The 23,139-nt window shown below is 55.6% G+C and overlaps 10 protein-coding genes across 10 annotated transcripts; 6 read left to right on the top strand and 4 right to left on the bottom strand.

Moving 5' to 3' along the window:
* Window positions 1–46: 46 nt before the first annotated feature.
* Window positions 47–1,717, top strand: ASPACDRAFT_1869919 (purine-cytosine permease family protein; the record flags this gene model as incomplete). The annotated part of the gene is made up of 4 exons (XM_020197940.1): window positions 47–412; window positions 469–579; window positions 637–749; window positions 814–1,717. 4 exons carry the CDS (start codon window positions 47–49, stop codon window positions 1,715–1,717), a joined length of 1,494 nt encoding a protein of 497 aa, XP_020056307.1.
* A 24-nt stretch (window positions 1,718–1,741) lies between these two features.
* On the bottom strand, window positions 1,742–3,901 carry ASPACDRAFT_119880 (uncharacterized protein). The gene has a single exon (XM_020196289.1). It carries the CDS (start codon window positions 3,684–3,686, stop codon window positions 2,211–2,213), a length of 1,476 nt encoding a protein of 491 aa, XP_020056306.1. The 5' UTR covers window positions 3,687–3,901; the 3' UTR covers window positions 1,742–2,210.
* A 727-nt stretch (window positions 3,902–4,628) lies between these two features.
* On the top strand, window positions 4,629–6,231 carry ASPACDRAFT_119879 (putative esterase/lipase). Its single transcript, XM_020196288.1, has one exon. The coding sequence runs from the start codon at window positions 4,898–4,900 to the stop codon at window positions 5,783–5,785; it is 888 nt and encodes a 295-aa protein (XP_020056305.1). The 5' UTR covers window positions 4,629–4,897; the 3' UTR covers window positions 5,786–6,231.
* Window positions 6,232–7,439: 1,208 nt separating this feature from the next.
* On the top strand, window positions 7,440–9,253 carry ASPACDRAFT_78885 (uncharacterized protein). Its single transcript, XM_020205285.1, has 2 exons — window positions 7,440–8,410; window positions 8,461–9,253. Exons 1-2 carry the CDS (start codon window positions 7,496–7,498, stop codon window positions 9,070–9,072), a joined length of 1,527 nt encoding a protein of 508 aa, XP_020056304.1. The 5' UTR covers window positions 7,440–7,495; the 3' UTR covers window positions 9,073–9,253.
* A 169-nt stretch (window positions 9,254–9,422) lies between these two features.
* ASPACDRAFT_1888597 (uncharacterized protein) lies at window positions 9,423–10,924 on the bottom strand. The gene is made up of 2 exons (XM_020198490.1): window positions 10,670–10,924; window positions 9,423–10,604 (listed from the first exon to the last, which is right to left on the bottom strand). Exons 1-2 carry the CDS (start codon window positions 10,743–10,745, stop codon window positions 9,547–9,549), a joined length of 1,134 nt encoding a protein of 377 aa, XP_020056303.1. The 5' UTR covers window positions 10,746–10,924; the 3' UTR covers window positions 9,423–9,546.
* Window positions 10,925–11,724: 800 nt separating this feature from the next.
* ASPACDRAFT_60774 (SD08430p) lies at window positions 11,725–13,507 on the top strand (the record flags this gene model as incomplete). The annotated part of the gene is made up of 2 exons (XM_020203596.1): window positions 11,725–13,115; window positions 13,168–13,507. The coding sequence occupies 2 exons, from the start codon at window positions 11,725–11,727 to the stop codon at window positions 13,505–13,507; spliced, it is 1,731 nt and encodes a 576-aa protein (XP_020056302.1).
* Window positions 13,508–13,833: 326 nt separating this feature from the next.
* Window positions 13,834–14,445, top strand: ASPACDRAFT_43599 (uncharacterized protein; the record flags this gene model as incomplete). Its single annotated transcript, XM_020201292.1, has 2 exons — window positions 13,834–13,956; window positions 14,134–14,445. The coding sequence occupies 2 exons, from the start codon at window positions 13,834–13,836 to the stop codon at window positions 14,443–14,445; spliced, it is 435 nt and encodes a 144-aa protein (XP_020056301.1).
* Window positions 14,446–14,751: 306 nt separating this feature from the next.
* Window positions 14,752–15,648, bottom strand: ASPACDRAFT_43598 (uncharacterized protein; the record flags this gene model as incomplete). The annotated part of the gene is made up of 1 exon (XM_020201291.1): window positions 14,752–15,648. The coding sequence occupies one exon, from the start codon at window positions 15,646–15,648 to the stop codon at window positions 14,752–14,754; it is 897 nt and encodes a 298-aa protein (XP_020056300.1).
* A 587-nt stretch (window positions 15,649–16,235) lies between these two features.
* ASPACDRAFT_60772 (Yae1 family protein) lies at window positions 16,236–17,030 on the top strand (the record flags this gene model as incomplete). Its single annotated transcript, XM_020203595.1, has 1 exon — window positions 16,236–17,030. The coding sequence occupies one exon, from the start codon at window positions 16,236–16,238 to the stop codon at window positions 17,028–17,030; it is 795 nt and encodes a 264-aa protein (XP_020056299.1).
* A 1,602-nt stretch (window positions 17,031–18,632) lies between these two features.
* Window positions 18,633–20,327, bottom strand: ASPACDRAFT_43596 (uncharacterized protein; the record flags this gene model as incomplete). Its single annotated transcript, XM_020201290.1, has 1 exon — window positions 18,633–20,327. One exon carries the CDS (start codon window positions 20,325–20,327, stop codon window positions 18,633–18,635), a length of 1,695 nt encoding a protein of 564 aa, XP_020056298.1.
* Window positions 20,328–23,139: the final 2,812 nt, after the last annotated feature.

Raw genomic sequence — 23,139 nt, 5'->3', positions numbered from 1 at the left:
TCACGGCTTCTGCTAATTTCTCCAGCCCAAGCAGTCTGAACTCAGCATGGCCGCTTCCATGCAGGACGAAGAGAAGGCCATGAGAGCTTCGCTCTCTGCCTCCTCCGACTCAGGAGAGGCCAATATATTTTCGAGGTTCACTCACAAGCTACTTGAGAAGCGAGGTATCGAGAGAGTGCCTGAAACGGAACGGCATAGTTCCGTGACCACAGCCGACTATCTCAAAATGGGCGTTCTGTGGTTCTCGACCAGTATCACGGCCAATAACGTCGCCGTCGGTATGTACGGCCCGTTAGGATATTCGCTGAGCTTTGTGGACTCTGCCCTCTGTGCCACCTTTGGCTCTTTCTTGGGAGCTGCTGGGGTGGCATACATGGCAACCTTTGGACCGCTAAGTGGCAATCGGACGATGGTGAGTGATGATGACCTATAGCATATCGATGAAAACGCTGACAGGTGGCGTTCTAGGTCGTTGCGAGATATTTTATGGGCTATTATCCCAGCAAGATCGCCTGTCTGTTGAACATCATTATTATGCTTGGTTACGGAATGATCGACTGTTTGGTTGGTGGTCAGATCGTGAGTTTGGCCCCTTCTACTGGCAGCATCCTAGAGCGATTGCTAAAATCATAAAAGTTGGCTGCGGTGGCCGACGGGAAGATGACTGTTGTGGTTGGTATCATCATTGTCGCCATCATCACCTGGCTGGTCGTCGTATTCGGTATGAAGCCATTCCACGCTTATGAAAGGTAAGCCCATCCATCCTATGTTCCTCATTGCCCCAATTTCCCGGAAATATACTTACCATCCCAGATGGGCCTGGGCGCCACAACTTGTTGCCATGTTCGTGCTCGTCGGCTGCGCCGGCCCCAAATTCGACACCTCCATCGTGTCCAGCGGCAACACGGCGACCCTGAGCGCGGACCGCCTGACCTTCTTCTCACTGTGCCTCTCGAGCTCCGTCGCGTGGGCTCCCGCAGGCGCCGACTTCTTCGTCTACTTCCCGCCGACCACCTCCAAATGGAAGACCTTCATGTCCGTTCTCTTCGGCCTGGGCCTGTCCCTAACCTTCGCGAACCTGATGGGCGTGGGCCTAGCCTCGGGCACCCTAACAAACCCGGCGTGGGCCGAGGCCTACGACACCTCCTCCGGGGCACTGATCCTGGCCGGCTACGACGGGCTCGGCGGGTTCGGCAAGTTCCTGGGCGTGATCATCGCGCTGGGCCTGATCTCCAACAACATCCCCGGCACGTACTCGGCCACGCTGGGCTTCCAGATCATGGGGCGGCACCTGGCGCGGCTGCCGCGCTGGACCCTCGCCTGCGTCAGCACGATCATCTACACCGCGTGCGCCCTCGGCGGCCGCAACCACCTCTACGACATCTTCGAGAACTTCCTCGCCCTCATGGGCTACTGGGTCACCATCTACCTGACCATCGCGCTCGAGGAGCATTTGATCTTCCGCCGTACCCGCGGCTTCGACTGGGACGCCTGGGCCGACCGCGCCAAGCTGCCCCTCGGCCTCGCGGCGCTGGCCGCCTTCCTCATCGGCTGGGCCGGCGCCATCGTCTGCATGGACCAGATCTGGTATGTCGGCCCCATCGCCAAGATGGTGGGCGCCGACGGCGCCGATCTGGGCATTTGGGTCGGTTGCTCGTGGGCCATGCTTGTCTACCCGCCGCTGCGGTATTTGGAGCTGAAGAAGTTTGACCGGTGAGGTCTACGTCTGCTTCCTTTGAGGCGGTCGAATTGAGGTAGTAATAAAAAAGGTTTTGTGATGTGGCTTTTTTTTGTTGTATGCCGGTTGTTGACTGGAAGTGGAGGAAAGGAGAGGGAAGGTCCCCTGCCAGTTGGACCTGCTGGACTATGTCAAGCGAAGGCGCGGGGGAGCATGAACATCTGACCTTCCGGTTACATGATGACCCAGGCAGGGCTGGGTCCCTGACACCTACGGCTGTGCATGTGTTATGGAGTTATGTATCGCTACATGTTATTAAGATGCCTAAGTAATGTTTGAAAGAAAGATAATCTCGATGATAGATGAGCTGCACCCGCTGTTGAATCTGAATATGTGCTTGGATCATTAATATAGTACACATTATTAACACCATAAGAAATTCAAGTGATATCGTGACCGAAGGGCATAGACCGCCAGATAAAAGTCGCTCGATCAAGTCTCATGTTCAAATCAGATCTCGCAAACCACAAGGTCAATTGACCCGCTGCCTCCGCCACGTCAGAAAGACGACGTAGAACTTCTCCTCCGTCGCCGGATCAAACTCCCCATTGATCTTCGGCTCACTCTGCTCAGCCGTAGCATCCCCCTCGCCTTTTTGCGGCTGGCTCGCAGCAGCAGCAGCAGCAGCAGCAGCAGTAGCGGTCCTGAACTCCTGATCCGCATCAAACGGCACCAGCCTCGGCGGCGGCTTGACCGCAGCAGCATCACCAGCATCACCTCCTTGTTGCCCGTTCCCGCCCCCGCCCGCAGCCCCCATGACCACATCTCGCAGGATCTCCTCCTTGGCTCCGATCCACGTATACGCCCGCCTCGACCCTTCCTCCGCGACCAGAAACACTTTCTCCCCGTTTTCTTCCTCGTCAACCACCAACGGAAACCTCCAATCACGCGCCATCTGCACAATCGCATCCAATTGGTCCCTCTTCCGCATTACCGTCTCAAACTCAATCACCAACTCCTCCAGACTGGGCAACAGCTTGAACTGATTCCCCCAAACCCTGCCCTCCTCCCACGCTGTCAACGGCCGCCGCCGCTGCTGCTGCCCACGAACACCCATCTCCATCTCCTCCGCCTTCGTCCTCCCCGGCCGGAACGGATCGATCCCCAACGGCTCATTATACTCCCAGAACCACCAATCCGTATGCCTGAGCGTGATGGTCATGCGCTTCGGGGCCAGGACCCCGACATCCGAGGTCTCGTCGGGTTGTAGCCCTGGCGGTGGTGGTGGTGCTGCTCCACCGGCGCGTCGTTTGCTCCCCCGGCCTTCCACCCCGTTCTCCTGATTGCGATCGCCAGGGTGGTTGTCATTCCCGCCGCCCTCGCCAGTGTCTGCGTTTGCCTCCTCGAGCTTCCGCTTCCCCTTGCGCATCTGCGCCTGCCAGGCCTCATTCTCCCGGACGGACGCCCAGACCTGCGCCCACGAGTCCTCGAGGAAGTACTGCTGGGTGAAGAAGTGCAGCTCCTGCACGGCGCCGCGCTGCTTGGGCGTCATGCGCGAGAAGTAGTCGGCCGGGGAGGCGGCGTGGCGGACGTGCGGCGGCGGGCGGTGGCACCAGAAGGTGTGCCGGTTGATGGCCGGCGGGAGGAGCGAGGCCTCGCCATAGATCTGCTGGCAGGTTTGCAGGAGGGCGGTCGAGATGCGTTTCGGGGCCTTGAAGCCCGGGCGGTAGTAGAGGGCTTGCTGGGCGTAGGTGGATGATGCAGTTTCTGAAGTGGTGTCGGTGGAGGAGGACGACTCGAGGGTGTAGTAGTAAATCCTGTTGCGGATTTCGGCGGGGATGTGCGTGAATAGTGGGCAGGCGGTTTGCTGGATGGCTGGGAGGGAGGGACTCAGGTCTTGCGGGATCTGGTAGGAGGAGGGCGAGAGGCGGCGCGGGGGCATGGGGCCGCAGCGGGGGTTGCCGCGACGGCGGCGCGGTCGTCGTTGCGCGGGGGGCAGGCTGTTCATTTTTCTGTCGTGTTATGTTCTGGGGGATATATGCAGCTAGTGATTTGGCTGCTTGGAGTTTGGTGTTGGTGAGGTTATGAGAAGTGCGTAAAGAAGAAGGATGTTGGGTGCTTCCAGACGGGGTCTAAATAACCCCGCAAATCTACGAGGATGGTTGCTTAGTTCCAGGTTGCCGTCAGCCTGCGGGTTTCTGCCTGTTTGACGGGGCACAGAAGGCTTGCGGCAGATGAGTCATGTCATTCACTCTGTAGCCATGTTACTTCTCTCATTGGTAGGAATGCTAAGACAATACTGTATAGATTCTGCTTGTAGCTAGAAATGCATCGGATAGCATGTCTACCGATTACTGTAAATCCTTACCTTGATCAGATATGAACGGCGAGGGGAGGCGATAAGATAACACTTCTTGACCGGTGGGGCCATTTGAGGGATCAATTGGCAGAGCCTTGATGGAATAGATAAGTAAAGGAGCATTGAGCAAAAGAGCTGCAAGCGAAGATAGCTGAGTCTCAAAGAGCAGAGGTTCAAAGCTCTACTTACGCATCTAATAATTGAATTTATCGCAGGTTGACAAGCTTTGAACCATCAGAGGGGATCATGGAGTTTCGGAGATGCAGACAAGCACACTTCAGAATTCATTTCTAAATGAGGCACCTAGCTGACTTGACAACAAAACAAGCTAGAAATGAGTTGAGTTCAATCGACCTCGAAAACTCGGGAGGACAAGAGTAGCTGTCTTCTTGCAGTAGAAGGGGGGTACAAAGGGGCCGGGTAATATAGCGAAGGTCTAATGCTTTGTGTGCCTAAAGTATATCTCAGTTATTTCTCCAAGTATTATAGTATATCCACCTCTTTCACTGTATTGTTAGCAAGGCAGTTTCAACTCGTGCCTCTGATGAATGTCGTCTACTCGTACTCCTAGCAAAGAAACAATTGCATTTATCCTGCAGTGGTTTGTTTTACTCTAGTATCGGCCTCGGTAGAAAATGATGGCGTCATCGGTCCGAGTGGAGCGTCCGCTCTGCGGCACAGACCGACCACCAACTACCGACTACGTAACACGCCTATTTAATGTATCATTGGTGCCTGTCGATGCAGCTGGAACCTAAGTTCTGACACCCTCTTGGCAGATAAGCCATCGCTTGGATCATCAAGCCTTGCCTATTTGCCGGTGGGACGCCGTGACCCTGTCGACACGCACACCGTGGACCATGTTCTTCCTCACCTACCTCTACTACAAGCTCCTCGCCGTCTTCTTCAGGCGATACTTTGCCCGCAAAATCCCCAACGCCAGCCCAGATGAAGTCCTGCAAATAAAGTCGCGCGACGCCGGGCGAACGATCAAAGTCCACCTGTATCGCAACACATCGTCTCCCACCTCCAAACCTACACCGGTGCTGGTGAACTTCCATGGCAGCGGCTTCATCTTCCCGCTCCACGGCGCGGACGACCCCTTCTGTCGGCAGATGAGTCGAGAGACCGACCGGACCGTTCTCGATGTCCAGTACCGCCTCGCGCCCGAGCACCCCTTCCCCGCGGCGCTGAATGACGCGGAGGATGTGGTGCGGTGGGTGCTCAGCCAACCGGACAGATTCGACCTCAGCCGCGTCTCCCTTTCCGGGTTCAGTGCCGGCGGGAACTTCGCGCTGGCGGCGTCGGCGAATCTCTTCCCCCCGGAGACCTTCCACTCCGTGATCGCGGTCTACCCGGTCGTGGACATCCATACAGACCCCAGCCTGAAGGTGCCGCCCGATACGTCCGGGAAAGCGATTCCGCTCTTCATGTCGAAGTTCTTCGACGCATGTTACACGCACGGGGCGTTTGATACCAGGGATCCCCGGTTCTCACCGCTCTATGCGAGCCCGGACCGCTTCCCTGACCGCGTGATGATCGTGACGGCGGCGTGTGATAGCCTGGCGGTTGAGGCGGAGACCCTCGCCCAGAAAATCGCCAAGGAGCCCGGCAAAGAGCGCGAGGTGGTGCAAGTACGTATGCAAGCTTGCGCGCACGGCTTTGATAAGCGGGCGTTGCCGGGCTCCGTCCAGTGGGATGCTAGAGAGAAGACATACGCAATGGCTGGGGCGATGCTATCGCGTTAGGGAAAGGAGGGAGAGAGAGTAGCTAGCTATATCGGAGAATCACAGTCCGCGTAGCAATTTGTTTGAGATAAATTCTGGAAAAACAAAAGTAATCTCATAACCCAATATTATTAATGGTGTGATAACCCGGTCATGCAGGTCAGAATGCGGGAACAACTGATGCGGTGAACTCCTGGAATGATGGTTGAGCCAGACTAAGACATCGTGCCATCCCCTCCTGCCTAGAAAAACACTAAGCGGAGCTCAAGAAGCTCTCTAGAAGCCGTTAACCTGGGACGATCATGACACTATTTTTCTCCCCCTGCTAGAGTCTAGTACTGTCCTGGATAGTGTTCCCCAATGTCCATGACAGCGAGATTAAGAGATCTGGAGCAGTGGAACCTGGATGGTCAGGTGGTGTGCAGAAGAGGGGAATCTGAAGCGGCGGGTGCCTGACGGTGGACTCCATCGGCCATGGGTTTGAAACCACGGTTCTGGGTAGCGCCGAGACATCTGCAGCTGGCCCTGGCCTGCCCTGGCCTGCCCTGACCTGCCCTGACCTGCCCTATACCCTATTCTGTGGCCCAATTCGGGCGGCTGTTACTTCCGACCATGGGCCGGGTGTGCCTTCAATCCGCGTCAAACAACAATCCTCATTCAGCCTGGCAGCCAGGGCACGGGCAGCTGAGTCCCTCTAGTAGAGAGTAAAGTTCAGTCAGTCAATTCCCGATTTCCCGACTTGCGGTGACAGCATTCTGACGGCTTCTCCTTTCCCCGGAATTACTTCCCTTCCTTCCTTCCTAGCACTATCACTGACTGCATCACTGCAGATGATCATCGATCATGCTTCAAAGATTGATCATAATTTTCTTTTCCTTTTTTCTCCTTTTCTTTGACTTTAGATGCACGCAGGGACGCACGGTCTGATCACGACCAATTTACCCACTACCGATTGACTGACCTATGGATGGACCGGAGGAATCAGGAATCATTGGGTCAGGCGGGTCGTGGGTCGCAATCAGCAATCATACTCAGTAACTAACAATAATGAATGAATAATATGGAACCCATGAACGACCGAAACAAAAGAACTGACTTACTCAGTGCTAAGTTGGCAGTTAGTCTACTCCAGGGCAGTCTACCACCTCCAACGGATACTTGAGGCCCAAATCAGGTTCCAGTCGCTTGCTTGTCCTGGCTTCCCAGTCCCTGGTGGTGGTGCTCGCACAGTTGGCCCGCAGCAGCAGGAGTAATCTGCTCTCTCATTAGCCCACTTCGAGGTGATAGTCTCCTCATTCAATCCACGGTCTTTCTTGTTGTTCTCCTATTCTGCCAGCGGCGCGTGCCTTAGAAGTCTCTTCGTCTCCCTCTCTCCCTCTCTTTCCCACCCAGTGTCTTGCTTGGAAACTTATTTTGCCCCTCCCCGCAAGTCGGATGCTGCTCTTGGGCGCCTCCATCTCGTCCACCGTGCTTCTAGTACTGTGGACGAGTGTCTTAGCGTCTGGCGACTCGTGTCCCTGAAACTTCCGTCCGTCCCCCTTATTGTCTCTTATCGTCATTGTTTAATTTTTCTATATATCATTTTTCTACCCCTCACCACCACTTCCCTTCCTTCACCTGTTTTCGTGCCTCTCCGCAGCTTCACTTCTCCCGCACATACATACACACACACACACACACACATACAAGCTCCATGGGTGACTGTGAACAGAGCTCGTCTGCAATTGCATCATGGAGCACCCTAATTACGCAGAGATCGAAGAGTCTCACTACCGCCGAAAGGTTCTCCAACTGCCTTCTGAGGAAGCCGAAACGGCGCAGGAGCAAAAACTGATCGAGGAGGCCCGCCAGCTGGGTCTGAATATCCCAGAGGTCGAGCTGGTCGCATCGTTGACCGCGTCCATCGCTTCGGGGATGGTGGATCTCTCCTCGTCCTCACCTATCATCTCGTCCACCAGATCCTCCACCGATCGCCACTCCGCATACGATATCACACCATCCCACCAGACCACCGCAATCGATCTCCTCGGTTCGTCTCTCTCCGAATTCACTGTCTCCTCCGAACCCATCCACAATGGTAGTGCTCGCTCGATCGCCTCACTGTCCACCCGACCGACCTCTTATAGCTCATGTGAGGGGAGACTGATCCCGGGGATAGATACGAATTTGGCCGCGGGGGCGCCGCCGAGCAACCGCCATTCGATGATCAGCGTGATCCCGAGCGACAAGAAGGAAAGACGGAAATCAACGCTGAAGTCGGCGATGGAGAAGATCCATTTTCGCAAGAAGCGGTCGCCGTCGGCCGTGCTCCTGCCTCCAGCGGCGCAAATCACTATCGCCAAGGGGAGTAAGGGGATCGAGCAGGTTCTAGTGGAATCCAAGCTGCCGGAGTCGCAGGAAGCCCGATCATCCGGCGACGGGAGCGGAGTGCTGCGGCTTGAGATACCCGCGTTCGATCATGAGTCCCTACAGCGGAGTCAGAACGACGAGCAGCTGCGTCTCATGCGGGAGCGTCAAGTGATGGAGCTGAATCGACACAATCTCTTCCAGGATGCTTTCACGATGCGTCTTCGCCAAACTCAGCAGTCCATTGTTGCCGAACGACTTGCGGCGAACAAGGATCTTGAGGCGCAGAAACGCGAAAAGGTATGCCCTCGTACCACCTAAAGAAACTCGTCATGCTAACATCTGTGAAGAACATCAACGACGCTTCTCGGATGGAAGAACGTCAGCTGACGATCGAGATGGACCAGATGCGGGAGTTCGAACGGGCGAAGATGAATTCGCGGACCCGCATCAAACACATGGAGGGGTATTTCAATAATTCCAGCCCTCCCCCGTCGCCAGGAGGGGCAGGGTCAGGGCCGGAGACCACCCCCGCCCGCAAGTTCACCGCGCAACACAAGGCCCAGCTAGCGCAGGAGTACCACGACCACAATTCGATGGATCAGTTACACGAGGCCAAGATCAAAGTGCTCCGCGACCGACAGGAGCTGCGATTGCAGGAGGCCATTGCCCGGATGGAAAGAGAACTTGACGAGCTGATCGACAAACACGCTATAGAGTTTGCGCAAATGCAACAAGCCCATCAACAGGAAGAGATGGCTGTCGTCCAGGTGTTCGATGCAAAGAAGGCCCGGTTGATACACCGATGGAACCTAGAAGAGGCCATTCTGCGAACCAAACTAGGGACGCAACACGGGAAGGTGTATGGACCCTTGCCCCCCTTGTCCTTCGGCGACCCGAACTATGAGACGCGCGATTCGGCCATCTGTGTGGCCGAGCAGACCGGAGCTGCCAGCGCTTGAGGAGGAGGTGCACCCGGACGAAGAGAAGGGGACAGGTGCTTTGATTATGATGTGATGTCTACGTGATACCCTTTTCTTTATTTCCCCCGATTCTCGGATCTCCTCATGCATATATGCAGTCCCCCTAATGTGTCATATTCGGCCTTGGATGCCGACCCTATATCTTGTAATTACTATTCCCCCCTTTTTGACATGTTGTTCTTGCTGAGTCGACTTGGTGCCGGCTTCATACATACATCATAGCGGATATACCTTGCCCTCATGTGCATAGCGCTGATTTTGGGTATCCCTGGCTCCTTTTCAGCCTGATAGATTCACAGGCACTTGTTTGCTTGGTTTGTGACAGAATAATAGATACCAATTGATCTAGATACGATAAAGCCTGAACGTGTGTAGGTATAAGAAAAGGACTCGCTAAGAGGCACCACATTTTAAAAGAAAAAAAAGCAAAAGACGAAGAAGAAGCGATCAGCGTCACGCCTCCGACGCCGTCTGCGACGCACTATCCTCAAGTGAGGCAGCGGCAAGCTCCCTCGACTCAGACGCGTGTTTCCTCAACCGATCGAGCAACGTCTCCAACCTCCCATTGCCCCCCGTCATGACCGCCTCCGTCAACTTATCCCTCCCCGTGTCCCCCATCACGACCGCCCGCTCCACCACCCCCGCATTGGAGATCTTGAACCGTCCGACCCGGCCGTCGTCCCACTCGACGCGCACATAGACCGCCTCCAACGCGGTGGCCCCCAACGCGACGATCCCCAGATCATTCTTCGCGATCTTGGATTCTTGATTCGGTTCTTCCGCCAGCACGTCCCTCTCCCAGACCCCGTTCTCCTCGTCCGCGTCTTGGCCCTCGCCCCGTTTGACGACTCCCAACCGCTCCCGCAGATACCGGACCCCATCACAACGGACATGCCACACGACCAGCTGCCGCCGCACCTCGCGCAGAAACCCCTTGAGATTCTGCTTCTTGGGGCTGCGCTTCCACGGCTTGAGCTGCTCCCCACCTCCCCCCTCCCCCTCTTCTCCCAGGACTGCATCCCCCTTAGCTCGCGGCAAATAAATCCGCTCCAACGCCCCCAGATCCACCACCGGGGGAACCGTATGCCGATGCACGTACACCACCCTCTCCCCCCTCCCACCCTTACCCGTCCTCTCCTCCGCATCGCTTTCCGTGGACTGGTGCAACACCCCCTTCCGCAACAGAATATAATACGGCTTGACGTACGACCCGTCCCGGGCGCAGATGTCAATCCGCAGCCCAATCAGACTCTTGGCCTCCGAAGGGACGGGCGAGGGATCGGTGAAGGGGAAGGCGGTCGTGGAGAAGGCGATGCGGTGGTGGTTGAGGTCGGCATGGAGGGCGGAGGTGTGGAGGAGCGGGGAGAGGTCGGTCCATTTTTGAGAGGATCTTGTGGCGGTTGCTGTTGTTTGGGATGGGGATTGGGATTGGGATTTGGCGAGGCGTTGGAGGGGGCGCGAGGTGAGGAGGCTGTTTGTTAGGATGCGGCGGCGGTGGTGGAGAGCCTGCACTGTTGGTCGGTGAAGGCAGTATTAGTGGGGGGTTCTTATGGAAGGGAAGGGGAGGGGGACGGACGTTCGGCGCGGATGGTGGAGATTTCGGAATCGAGGGATTCGGTTTCTTCTTCTGTGTTTAGAGAGGGGGTGGACATTTTGGTGAAGGGGGGTTTTGTTCGGGGTTGTTGTTTGAGGATAGGTGGTGGTGGTGATGATGATGCAGTTAGTGATGGGTGTATGCAGTGTTTGTTGACAGGAACTGAACTGGAGTAAAATGTCACGTGAAGATTTGTTATCGGCAGATCCACCGGATTGGGTCGCTGGACCAGCCGCGGGCTTGAATTTCGATGGAATATTCAATAAATAACCCAAAGAAGGGTTTAATAAACGTTGATTGTTCTGCGGGAGACGTGGCCAGATACGTATGTAGACCGTTGTACGTGGACTACACCAAAGAAACTGATATATTATCTTGTTGGCACTCCCACTAGTCATCCTCCGCCCCCCCCAATAGCTTGTTATCTGCATCTGCATCACTAGAGCCGATCACTCAGCATCAATCAATCAATTTTGACGTGAATCCTTCGTCAAGCAAAAGTCTCTCCCCTCCCCACCCAATCATCGGCCCGCCCAATCCACTTCAAACCCAGCCAAGCCCAAACAAGGGGAATTCCCACTGAGGCCAGCTTGCCTTTGCCTTTGCCTCCAAGAAATCGGGGACTTGCACCGCACCGCACGCTTCTCTCTCCTTCCCAGCTCCACTACGTCGAATGGATGCATCATTCCAACGCCGGCGACCCAGTTCCAGTCCCTCCTTTATCTTCTCCTTCTGCTTCTCCTTCCCTTAGACCTTCCCTTCATGTCCCTCCTGCGGACCCTTCCTTTCCATTTCGTTCGGATCGACCGCCGCTTTCCTCAGAGGTGGAACTTCGCAATCTAGCATGCAAAACCGCCAACCGTGGACCTTTTAATAATAAACTAGACCCTCGTTACACAGACCACTCCTCCTCCGATCATCATCCCGGGGATCCCGCTTTTCTCTCCTCCGACCACGACGAGTCAGACACGGACTCTCACGAAACTCACGCCGACCCTCTCCTTTCCCAACTCGACTCCCGCCGTGGCCGTGCCCAGATGAAGCGTAAAGGCCGCACGGTCACCAAACGTCGCTCGAAGCCATCGCTGACCATCTCGACGGGCCAGAACGGCTACGCGAGCGAGAGCATGGATTCCTCCATCGAGATGCGCAAGAGGGAAACCTCCATTGAGTCTTCTGCGAGCCGGGCCAACCGTCTCATGGCGCGTCCCAGCTTCAGCCTCGACCACGATCCCCCCATGACCCCGCAAACCCCCGCCATGACGACCACCTCGTTTGCCAACCTTCCCGCGAGCGATCGGCGAAACTTCATGCTGCTGTGTGTGCTCTACTTCCTCCAGGGAATCCCCATGGGCCTGGCTACGGGGTCGGTGCCCTTCCTGCTGAAGCCCTACCTCTCGTACGGCCAGATCGGCATCTTCTCGCTCGCCTCCTACCCCTACTCGCTCAAACTCCTGTGGAGTCCGATCGTGGATGCAATCTGGAGCCGCCGTTTTGGGCGGCGGAAGAGCTGGATCACACCGGTGCAGGTCATCGCGGGGCTGGCCATGATCTACCTGGGCGGGCGCATCGACGAGATGATGGAGGCGGCGGGCGCCAACGGCGGCGCGGGCGTGTGGAAGTTCACCTACTGGTGGTTCCTGCTGGTGTTCTTCTGCGCCACGCAGGACATCGCCGTGGACGGCTGGGCCATCACGCTCATGTCGCCGCCCAACATCTCCTACGCGTCGACGGCGCAGACGGTCGGCCTGACCGCGGGCCACTTTCTGTCGTACACGGTGTTCCTGGCCTTCAACTCCGAAGACTTTGCCAACCGGTGGTTCCGCAGCGCTCCGGCCTCCGGGGGTTTGCTGTCGCTGGGCTCGTACCTGGTCTTCTGGGGGTGGGCCTACATCGTGGTGACCACTCTGCTGGCACTGATGAAGAAGGAGGACCGGACGCACGAGCGCGACAGCATCAGCGATGTCTATCGGAGCATGTGGAGCGTGCTGAAGCTCAAGAACATCCACACGATCATCTTGGTGCATCTGATCGCCAAGATCGGCTTCCAGGCCAACGACGGCGTGACCAGCTTGAAGCTGCTGGACAAGGGCTTCGGCCAGGACAACATGGCGCTGGTCGTGCTGATCGACTTTCCTTTCGAGATCGGGCTGGGCTACTATGCGGGCAAGTGGTCGACCGAGTACACGCCAATGCGCCTGTGGTGCTGGGCGTTTATGGGCCGGCTGGCAGCGGCCGTGCTGGCGCAGGTGACGGTGATGATCTTCCCGGCGGGCGACGCCGTGCCGTTCTGGTATCTGTTGACGGTGATCGGCGAGCACATCTTCTCGACGTTCATGAACACGGTCATGTTTGTGGCGGTATCGGCCTTCCATGCGCGCATCGCCGACCCGAGTATCGGGGGCACCTACATGACGATGTTGGCCACGTAAGTTTTTTTTTCATCTTTGGTGGTGGTTTCCAAGCTAATTTTCGGGCAGGGTGTCAAATCTGGGCGGTACATTCCCGCGGTACTTCATCCTCAAGCTGGTGGACATGTTCACGGAGGCGACCTGTGTGCCGCCGACGGTGCCACCGAGCGCCGAGGCTCTCAAGGGCGAGCTGGTCACACAGGCCTTTTCTTGTGCGCTGGAGCCCGACCGCAACCGGTGTGTGCACGGGGGTGGCACCTGCAACGTGATCCATGACGGCTACTACACGACGAATATTCTGTGCGTGGTGATCGGGGTGGTGACGTTCGTGTTCTTCATCAAGCCGGCGGTGCTGAAGTTGCAGGGGTTGCCTCTGCGGGCATGGCGATTAGGGCCGGGGCGGCAGTAGAGGTGTCTGGTGTGTAGCTAGGAGATGAGATATGTATTAATAGAATAAGGGTTGAGTTGTCGGTGACTCCGTCCAGGGTACCAGGGTTGGGGAGGTGAAACAGGCTGTGATTCGCAGTGTATGGTCGGAGACCTGCATTAGTGGGCCTTCTCCGCAGACCTGAAATTGAGGTGGGCAGGTGGATTGCCTGTTATTTATAAGATGGGACCCTGACGATCACCCGACTCCTCACTTGTGAAAACCTGCATCTTCTGGCGATTCGCATCTGTGAGGACGCTGCATCTGTCTAGCACAATCCTGCATCTGTCATTTCTACATAATTCAAAATGCACATCACATCCACTCTTACATTGACGGCAACGGTTCTCAGTCTGCTGTCCTCGAGTCTCGCTATCCCCTCGTCGACGTATTCCAAGATCGATGCCCGGGATATCCTCCGGCCTAGAAATGTGCGTCTGCCTTAGCTTCCTCACCCTTCAATCTGTCCACGCCATGAACCAAACCATGCACACTAAATTGCCTATACACAACCCTGCACACTACATTGTCACAGTCCCCCCACACATCCCCAATGCACCCACCCACCTCAACCCAAAATACACCCACACACTAATGTATACACATAGTGGGACCTCCGCCTCTTCAGCCCAGGCTGCGACCCCAACACGACCTCGTTCGACCTCTCGCTCTGGCACCGGCAGGGCGTGGCGGCGACGGACGGGTGCGCCGCGCTGGACGCGGGGCTGAACGCGAGCACCGTGGACACGTTCTCGTGGAAGAGCCCCAGCACGAGCAGCCCATACGATCTGTGTCTGTATAGGGCGGGGTGCGAGACCGACTCGAAGGATGTACAGGTGATCCGGAGCGGATGGGAGGTGTGCGTGAAGTATACGGGGTGGAGGGGGTGGGGGGTGGTAGCGCATGGAGAGGATTGTTAGACTACAGTACAGGCACCTCTGGGGTGTGTTGTGTTGTGTTGTGTTGTGTTGAGTAGTGCAGTGCAGTGTACACTTGGTGCTCGCACTACTGAGGTAGTTCTCTCTTTGCTTCTGTGATTTTTTACCCTTTCTGTGATAATATAATCTCTCATTGTACCAGACTCTGAGCATGGTATCCTGTCAATAAGGAGCCGTGTCAATAGTGGCATGCTCTCCATACTAATAATGAACTCCTGGGCAAGCGTCACTCATGGTCTTTCGGATCCCCGAGTAAAGCAACACAAGCTATCCACCCCATCAATACACCTAGCAATCCCTCAACCGTCGAACAGCATCCTCCACCAACAGCCTCGCAAACCCGCGATGCAACCTGCCCACCCACCGCGGCACCACCTTTTGTGCGTTGCCTTCCGCCTCCACAATCTCATAATCGTGCGCCGACCCGAACCGCACATCCACCACCCATTCCCCTGCCCCTGCCCCTGCCTTTCCCTCTCCCTCCTCTGATTTGCAGAAATACACCTCCGAAACCCCCCACTCATGTCGCCCGCCACTCATCAACCGACACGGATACCCCCATTGCGCGAGGCGCTCAAAGAACGCCCGTGCCTCGGCTGGGATGCGCCAGCTGGCCAGCAATCCCCCCGGGATTTCGGGGGCCCGTTCGACGGTGAAGCCGCCGTTGATGAGTTGGCGTTTGTGCTGGGGTTGGTTTTCTGGATTCTTGAGGTCATTGTCGGTGACGGTGTCCGACGGTAAAGGCGCAAACCCCCCAGCCGACAACCCCACATCCCCCGGGTGGAATCGCCCTGTGGTGAGGAGGCCGATGAGCTTGGCTTCGGTTTGGAGGATGGGGCTGGTGAGGAAAAGGTGAGCCCATGCTTTTTGGAGCGTGGCTTGCGAGACTTCTGGTGGTGTGGCGGGATTATCGGTGTTATTCTCGGTGATGGTTTTGGGGTTGGTGGTGCCGGTGAGAGCGGCCTCCGCGCGCAGCAATGCGCGGACGGGTACGCGGGCCTGGTAGATGTCGATTTCGGCGCAGCGTTGGGTGGATGGGTTGGCTGGGGTGGTGAGGGCGCGGGTGCTGCCTTGGTCGGCGGGGACGGGGGGGTATTTGGTTTCGAGGCGGGTGAGGGTGCGGTGGATGGTGTAGGTGAGGAGGGCGGGGGGCGTGAGGAGGTAGAGGAGGCGGAGGCGGGGCATTTTGCTTGACTTGGGTATGGACTACCATACCAGAAGGTAGAGTGGTTTTTTGGAAAGGGTTTTGGTGATGCGCCACTACTTATTCTTCTTTATTCTGGTGAAGAAAGGTGAACGGAGAGTAATGCGCTCCGAAACACCGTATGACTTTGTTGTTCCGGGGGAGGATGGAGGGTGAGGGTTCGGCGAGTTTGGGCCTATAGTAGCTGTCGCTGTCCTGGAAGACATACTAGTGAACTCAACCGACTCGAGTAGCTGGAGATAGATACTACCTGTATCCTAAACTTAACAAGATCTATTCTCAATTCTCCGTTGCCACTCAGGATATAGTCACATACAATCGAAAAGTATGAGTATACAATACAATACAATCAAATCATATCAGATCCGACCACCCAACCTTAACTACGGAAGGCCTTAACGCCACTAACCCCGAAGCGACTCCACTCGTCATCATTTTATGTCTCCGTATAACATTTTCCCCGCTCGAACTTTTTTTCCCAATCCCGAACTCCCCCCTCACCATCTACACTACCTACATACACATACACATACACCTCACCCCCAACACCCTCCACAACGACACAAAAATGGAAAACACTCTAGACGACATCTTCGGCTCCTCCCCACCCCACGACGCCCCCGACCACAACCACCACCACCACACTCCCGCTCCCGCAAACGAACCCTCCGACCTCCCCTCCCTCCGCCGCCAACACGTCACCGCCGGCTACCGCGACGGCCTCGCCGCCTCCAAATCCACTCAAGTGCAATCCGGCTTCGACGCGGGCTTCCCCATCGGCGCCCAGCTCGGCATGCGCGTGGGCACGATCCTGGGGATCTTGGAGGGGGCGATCCGCGGGCTGGAGCAGCCGACGCGGAAGGGGGTCCGCAAACCCGGTGGCAGTGCTACTTCCAGTCCCGGTAGCGCCATGGGCAGGCAGGGTCCACCGGTGGCTAAAGATAAAGGTGTCGCTGCGACGGTGATTGGGTTTGAGGATTTCCCGGCTGGCGAGGGTGTGGGTGTGGGTGGTGGTGGTGGTGGAGGTGCTACGGTTACGGCTACGGCTTCGGCCACGACTACCACTGAAGCAACAGCGGAGGAAACGCCCCGCGAGAAGAAACGCGCCGAACTGCTGGGGCTGTATCGTCGGGCGGTCCGGGAGTTGGACATTCGGAAGGTGTTTGAGGGGGTGGTTTCTGCGGATGAGCTTCCAGGTCAGGGGGGTGACTTTACGTCCGGGACTGGGGCCCAGCCGGACCTGCCGGAGACGAAATTGGCCCGCAAGGCGGAGGAGGTGATTTCCGGGTGGGAGCGGCGGGTCCAGGTGGCGCTGTGGGAGGAGAATATGGATGCGTTGGAGTTGAAGGAGTTGTCGGGTTGATTTTTGGGGGGGGATGGTTGGTTTCGATTTTCTTGCCTGGGGAGGGTGGGGGGCTGCGCTTTGCTTCCTGCTTGGGGCTGGTTGTTGGGATGGGGAGGCGAGGGGAGACGAAGGGGCAGCCACAGGCGCGGATATACCCTACCCTACCCTACCTACCGTATCGTACGGACGGGTTACGAGCGGGAGGCCTACCTGCCAAGGGCCCTATCCCAGCTTGCCAAAGACCTCGTCTCAAGCGCTGCATCCGCTGCAGAACCAAGTCAGTCACTTGCATGAGACATGCAGAACGGCACTGCGGCGGCCCTTGAGACATCCCGTCGACGGGAGGAGCCAGACAGGGAGACAAGGGCTGTGCTGTGCTGCACGGTTGGTGGATTGGTGGTGGAGGTGGTAGTGTCTGCTCACCGTACAGTCATCCCAGATGCTGGAAGATAACCTGGAGGCTCAGCCAGTGTCCGCGATCTAAGGGACATGAATTATGTCTCGCGATGCAGAACCGCATACGCAGGGATGGAAGTGGGCAGCTCAAGTGGGTGAATCACTGAACACTCAATAAGATATACCAGACTAGCTAGACTAGACCAGACATCAGACTACGACTCCATCTGGCCCCAAACTCGCTGCTACAAACTACATGTAAAGGGGCTCTTACCTCGTCCATCACACTACAACACTTGGACCAGTGAGTCCGATTTGACAAATTTCGCAATCTCTCCACAAGGGTTATCCCTGCGATAAACTCCTACCCCCCAGAAAACGACCACCAGGGATCTTGCCTTGGTCCAGACTACACCCTCCACCCCGGCGTTGGATCCTGAAATTCCCAGATTCGCCATCGTTACACTCGCACTTGCCGAGTGAAGAAGAAAAAATCATGGACGGAATTACCCCACACATTCCAGACAAGGAAAAATTCAATTCAGGTATGTAAGCCAGCCCCACCGGGCTTGTTTGTTTTGATTTACACGAGTATGGCAATGGAAGGCATGCATGCTTGACAAGGCGAAAATATGGCCTTCAATTACTGGCTTCTATGGACAGGACACTGGGACACTAGGAAATTGGGGGATGACCGTGGTCAGGTCGGAGTCAAGGAGTGATGGGCGTAGAGACACCATGAGAGAAATGTTGAGTGAATGTGGATGAGAGAACTTGGAAAGATACGAAAGGAAACGTCCAAGGTTCAACTTGGTGGAAAAGACCGGCAGGGTGTGTATATGACAGACCGTAAGCAAAGCTGTAAGTAGCAGAAAGCTGTAAGCAGAGACAAGAATTGAGGGCCACGCTGGCCCCTCACGCCTGTTCGTTGCCGCATCAATTGTGATGATGTTCATTGCATCATTAGACGGCTGAGTCATGTTTCCATACTCAGCGCATGCGTCTCGCTATATCATGGGGTGACATGGAGAAGCATCCAGTCATAAACCGCCCAGACTGTTCATCTGAGGCTCATCAGGTAGCATCATAAGACATTAAAGTTGGATCAAGAAAAAGGGAACGTGAAAAGTCGTCGCGACTACTGGTCGTGAATGCGTTTTCGAGAAGCTGGTTCGGCGCCAATCCGAACTTGTCCGCGCACAAAATCAAGGGCATCAAAGAAGATCACATGGGTCGGCGGGGTCGCGGGGGAGGAAGATCGCCATGACAGCCCAGGACGCGCAACGACTCCCACACCCGTTTATAGAGCGGGGGCCGCGCGAGGGTGAGACTTTGGTGAATCGCTCGGTCAGATCGGTCCTCCCGGCAGAGAGTACACAGCTTTTCAGCCTCAGTCAGAACCTTGGGCGATGAGTCCGATCGTTGCCGCCGTCGCGACTTCGCTTGCATGGCAGCGGCCGTCGTGCGGTCCATGTCAATGTTCACGGCCCCGTTGCTATTGCGTCGCGATCGCGGTTGAACGAGTGAGGTCGTAGATGGGGCGACTAGTCTCAGGGTCTGCTGCGCGGTGGGCCGAAGAATGTCTTTGGACCGAGACCGAATGAGATCTCGCATAGGCGACGGGCATAGCAGCTCCGGAGGTGGATCGGGCGTGGAAGGGAATCTTTCCAATCCCTGTGCGTGTGGACTTTGACCCTGAGTATTGTTGAGCTTTGGGGCCGACTTGGCGACGCGAAGATGTACTCGGCTTCGGACCTTCTTCAAAGTGTCCATGGGCTTGCGGGACAAGGACCTCGGATCAACTGACTCGCTATCCGAGTCGGACTCCCAAACCGACTGTTCGTGCTGGCAGATCATCCCCGCCGGTGAGGTTGCTGGCCGCTTAGCCATCGGGTGGCGCTCAACAGATGGTGACGCTGGGCCCGGGCTCGGCACCGGGCTCGGACGGTCATTCCCAGAAATAAACATAGCCTGGTCGAAGTGCGATACGTGAGGCTCTTTGGTCACTGGGTTGTACCAGCAAGGTGGAGATATCATGGACGGGGCGATTGGAGGACGAAGAGCTGGCGGTGGCCCTTTCTTACCGGGCTTGCTGTTTCGATTGCGGACGCCGTTGGGCAGTGACGGCAATGGCTTCCCACGGGTTGATGCGGGATCGTGACTACTTACTCTCTGCATGACCAGAGTGTCTGTGGATGCGTTGGATGGCCCGGCGAGCGTCTTCAACGACCGCGTCGGTGTTGAAGGCTCCGTTGTCAACGTTGTCTGAGATAGGTTGGTAGGTGTAGATGAAGCCGGATATACTTGGCGCCTAGGACTGGGCGGGGCTTGATGGTTGAGCAAAGCCTGATATTCTGACCCCGAAGTGATGGTTTCCCGGTTCGTGAGGGCGGAATAGTTGGAAGAGAATGAACTGCTGGGTGTCAAATCCGGCGTCGCGTCGGTTTGCACGGAGCTAAAAGACGATTGATCGTAGCTTGGAAACTTTCCTCCCCAGGGCTGGTTGGCAGTGATTTCGCGGAGGCTCAATTGATGCTCCAACTCAACCACCGACAGAGTGGACCGGTTGACGTTGGATCGGAACCTCGTGGTATCTCCACGCGACGAGATTGCGAAAGGACCGCCTTTGTTGTTGTGTAAAGACCCAAGCATCAAGTACTGACTGGCTTCGTCACTATGTCTGACATCGCGACTGTGCGGCCGCCCAGGGCCCCAGGGGCCACCTTCTGCCAGAGTGTGCTCCAGATAAAAGGGATCTGGGTTCGACTCGTCAACGATCCCCGGGCCTCGGACAGGGCAGAATGATGAAGCCCGCTTTTTGGCCGGGATGGCTTCGGGGTAAAGTGTGGTATGCGATATCTTGCGGTTATTGTAAGAGGCGTTCACTTCGCCGGGCATGCGAGAGTATCCGTTAGCCATGGGCTATGGTTCTGTGGTCAAGCGAGAGATTGGTCGTGGTCATTCAGGCATGCAAGTAGCTCATCAGAGGCATAAGACAGAGACGTGGTGGATTCGTAGTACAATTGAAAGGAGAGACATCAACTAAACGAAGGAATATATTGAGACAGTTGAATCAAGAATGGCGAGGACCAAGGGGAGAATATGTTTATACATATCTCGCCAAAAATAACAACGTCGCCTTGGCCCACCTAGGGCATATCCAACCATTGCAACGGTGGCTAGGCCGGGGGGAGCTCCGACGCATGCCAATGCTCAGAGGTGTAAACAAAAGCTCTAACGTCTGTGGGGACAGACACCAATGACCTATCAGACCTTACATCTTCCTGTTCTTCGGTAGGGATGAGGATGTGCAGCAAGGCAGGTCGCCCCTCGACGCAGGAGCAAGGGAGGCTCGGAATCTCGATCCGCAACTTAGTTGACGCGGGGTCTCATTATGAACTCTAGGATTGACTTACTCTAGTATAACTCGTTTTGGGTCATTCCCGTTAAGCTTCCTTGTTGCCCATGCACCCTCGAAAGAGGAAGGATCTCAACATCTTTCGCGGTTGGTCTTCCTATCCCTAAGGGCAGGGTTTTGAGGGCGCCAACCACCAGGTCGGTTTCCTGCACTGCGCGTTTCGATGCGATGATCTTGAATAAACGGACTGCGAAAGACTGCCAAAGACTTTTTTTGGGTTGTGTGCGAACGAGGCCAAGGTCAGTCCACAAGTAGCTACAAGGTTTGTGGACTCCAGGTACGGTAGTCGACGAGAACACACAGAAATCGCAAGCCTCTACCCACAGGACGCATCAAAGCACAGAGGATCTAGAAGTCTTCCCTGTACAAAGGTTGAGGGGCAGGTAGAGGATGGGCAAATGTGAGAGATCAGGCCCATCCGAGACGCTGGGACACAGGCCACTCGCTAACCTAGTTCCGCAGTGATACGTCGATCCTGCCGTCGATCCTTTTTTCTCCTTGATCGTGAAGACAGTCGTCCCTTTCCAACATCCCTCAAAATCCCTTGTCAAGCCCGGTCTACTACTTCATTCAGTTCATTGATAGCCAGATTGTAGTGGATCGGATCAAGTTTTGAAATCTGGGTCTTTCGTCATAAAACCTCCGTGGTTTGCCAAACCCCGTCGAAGCTCTTGGTACCCATAGTGTTCGGAGAAAATTGTAGACCAGGGTCCGCCGCATTCCAGATTATCATACCGGGTTGCCATGATACCGGGGGCTTGCATGAGGGTTCCAGGAGCTGAAGTCAGACCTGCTTCGAAATCTGTCTGCCTGCCTTCCAGCGCCATCCCTATTGTGGTCTGGTTCCAAGAAGAACCTGATCCTTCTTCCTCTTAATCTCCGACAGGCTGGTCCGCTGGCCTGGGAGCTTTTCTTGTGAGTCCTTGTTGGCCACCCCCCGTCCAGAACAAAGGCTGGACAGGATGTTATCCCTGTTCTAGCGCTATTCTGTCGCGAATCTTCACTCGCTTGCAGACAATTGAAAGGGAGTAGAAGCCGATTTTCCAATGACAAATTCTGCACTTGTCCGAGATGCAATTCGTAAATGTTAGACTTTAATCATTGCCGTTGTTCCTTGTTGCTTGATTTAAGCGCAATGGAAGCCGTGTAGTGGCAACAACCCCACAAGTGCATCTTCTGGTGTCTTCCCGAAAATATATATCGACAACCGCAATACCCGTTTAGTCACTCCTGGATCCGTCTCAGAGGATCGCAGGTTTGTCCTGGGTTATCGTTACAGACATAGCAGCAGGTTCATGTTTGTTCCGCCTGTTCCTTTCAGAGCAGTCTCGATGTTAGATTGCCCCAGATATATTAAGGACATCAGAACAGAGAAAACAAAAGGTTCGAGATACTCGTATGCCGATCCTGCCTACTGGTCAAGTCTCGTCCGTCGGATACGCAACGCATTGTAAGGCCCGCATTCCGGACCTGCATATCAGGCTATGGTCTTATTTCACCTTATGCATGCTTCGATGCAAATCTACTTCTGAGGGGACCTGCGTGAGACATGGTGCGCGGCCATAGTCGGCATACAGAGTACGGTTAGCATAAGATCGCCGCCTCGAATGTCACTGGACTCATGGACCGATGCATAGAAATTATTGATGTGGATTGCTGTCCCGAGGAATTTTGCATATAGTTCTGACGATTTCTTCACGCGGCCTTTCTGCCCGACGTTTCGGAAACCACAGCTGTCACATCTTGCCGACGTCCAGATTCGCACTTTGGTGACAAGACCTCAGTGAAGAGTTATCAGACTAAGTTGTGGTCGTGGTCGTCTTGTGAGCTGCACTTAGTTGACGGCCTTGACACAAGCGGCGCTCCAATTCCCCACCTTTCTTTGGACCATTAATTACTTTCTCGCTCCCACCAGATTGGGTGGCAAATTGAACAGGAGACGATGTGAGCAAAGCACTTTTGTGTGTGAGACCGGCTGCAAGGCAGTTCGATAGGTCTGAAACCGGGACGGATGGAAAAGCTTTCCTCAAAGTCAATTGGGAGCCGAGCCGAAAGGCCCTTGCATCTTACTCGTCTGTCCCAAAAGGCTTGGAGATGGTTGTAAGCTGACCAGGTAGCTGGTTCCTTCAACTTCCGAACGTCTACTAAGAACCGAATGAGACCCAAACGGTAAGAACAAACACAGGGACCAACTCTGTGACTGAAGCTTCCTAGGACGACGAACTAAATGGACCAGGGGTGTCATCTGCTGAGTCTTATTGGTAGCACCCAAATCCGAGCGTGACAAGGTAGTGATGGATCTCAAAAGGTCCA

The sequence above is a fragment of the Aspergillus aculeatus genome (assembly GCF_001890905.1).
Source record: "Aspergillus aculeatus ATCC 16872 unplaced genomic scaffold ASPACscaffold_8, whole genome shotgun sequence".
In the NCBI taxonomy this organism is placed as follows: domain Eukaryota; kingdom Fungi; phylum Ascomycota; class Eurotiomycetes; order Eurotiales; family Aspergillaceae; genus Aspergillus; species Aspergillus aculeatus.
Note: the sequence above shows the minus strand (reverse complement) of the source record. Positions and strands in the feature narration are given on the sequence as shown.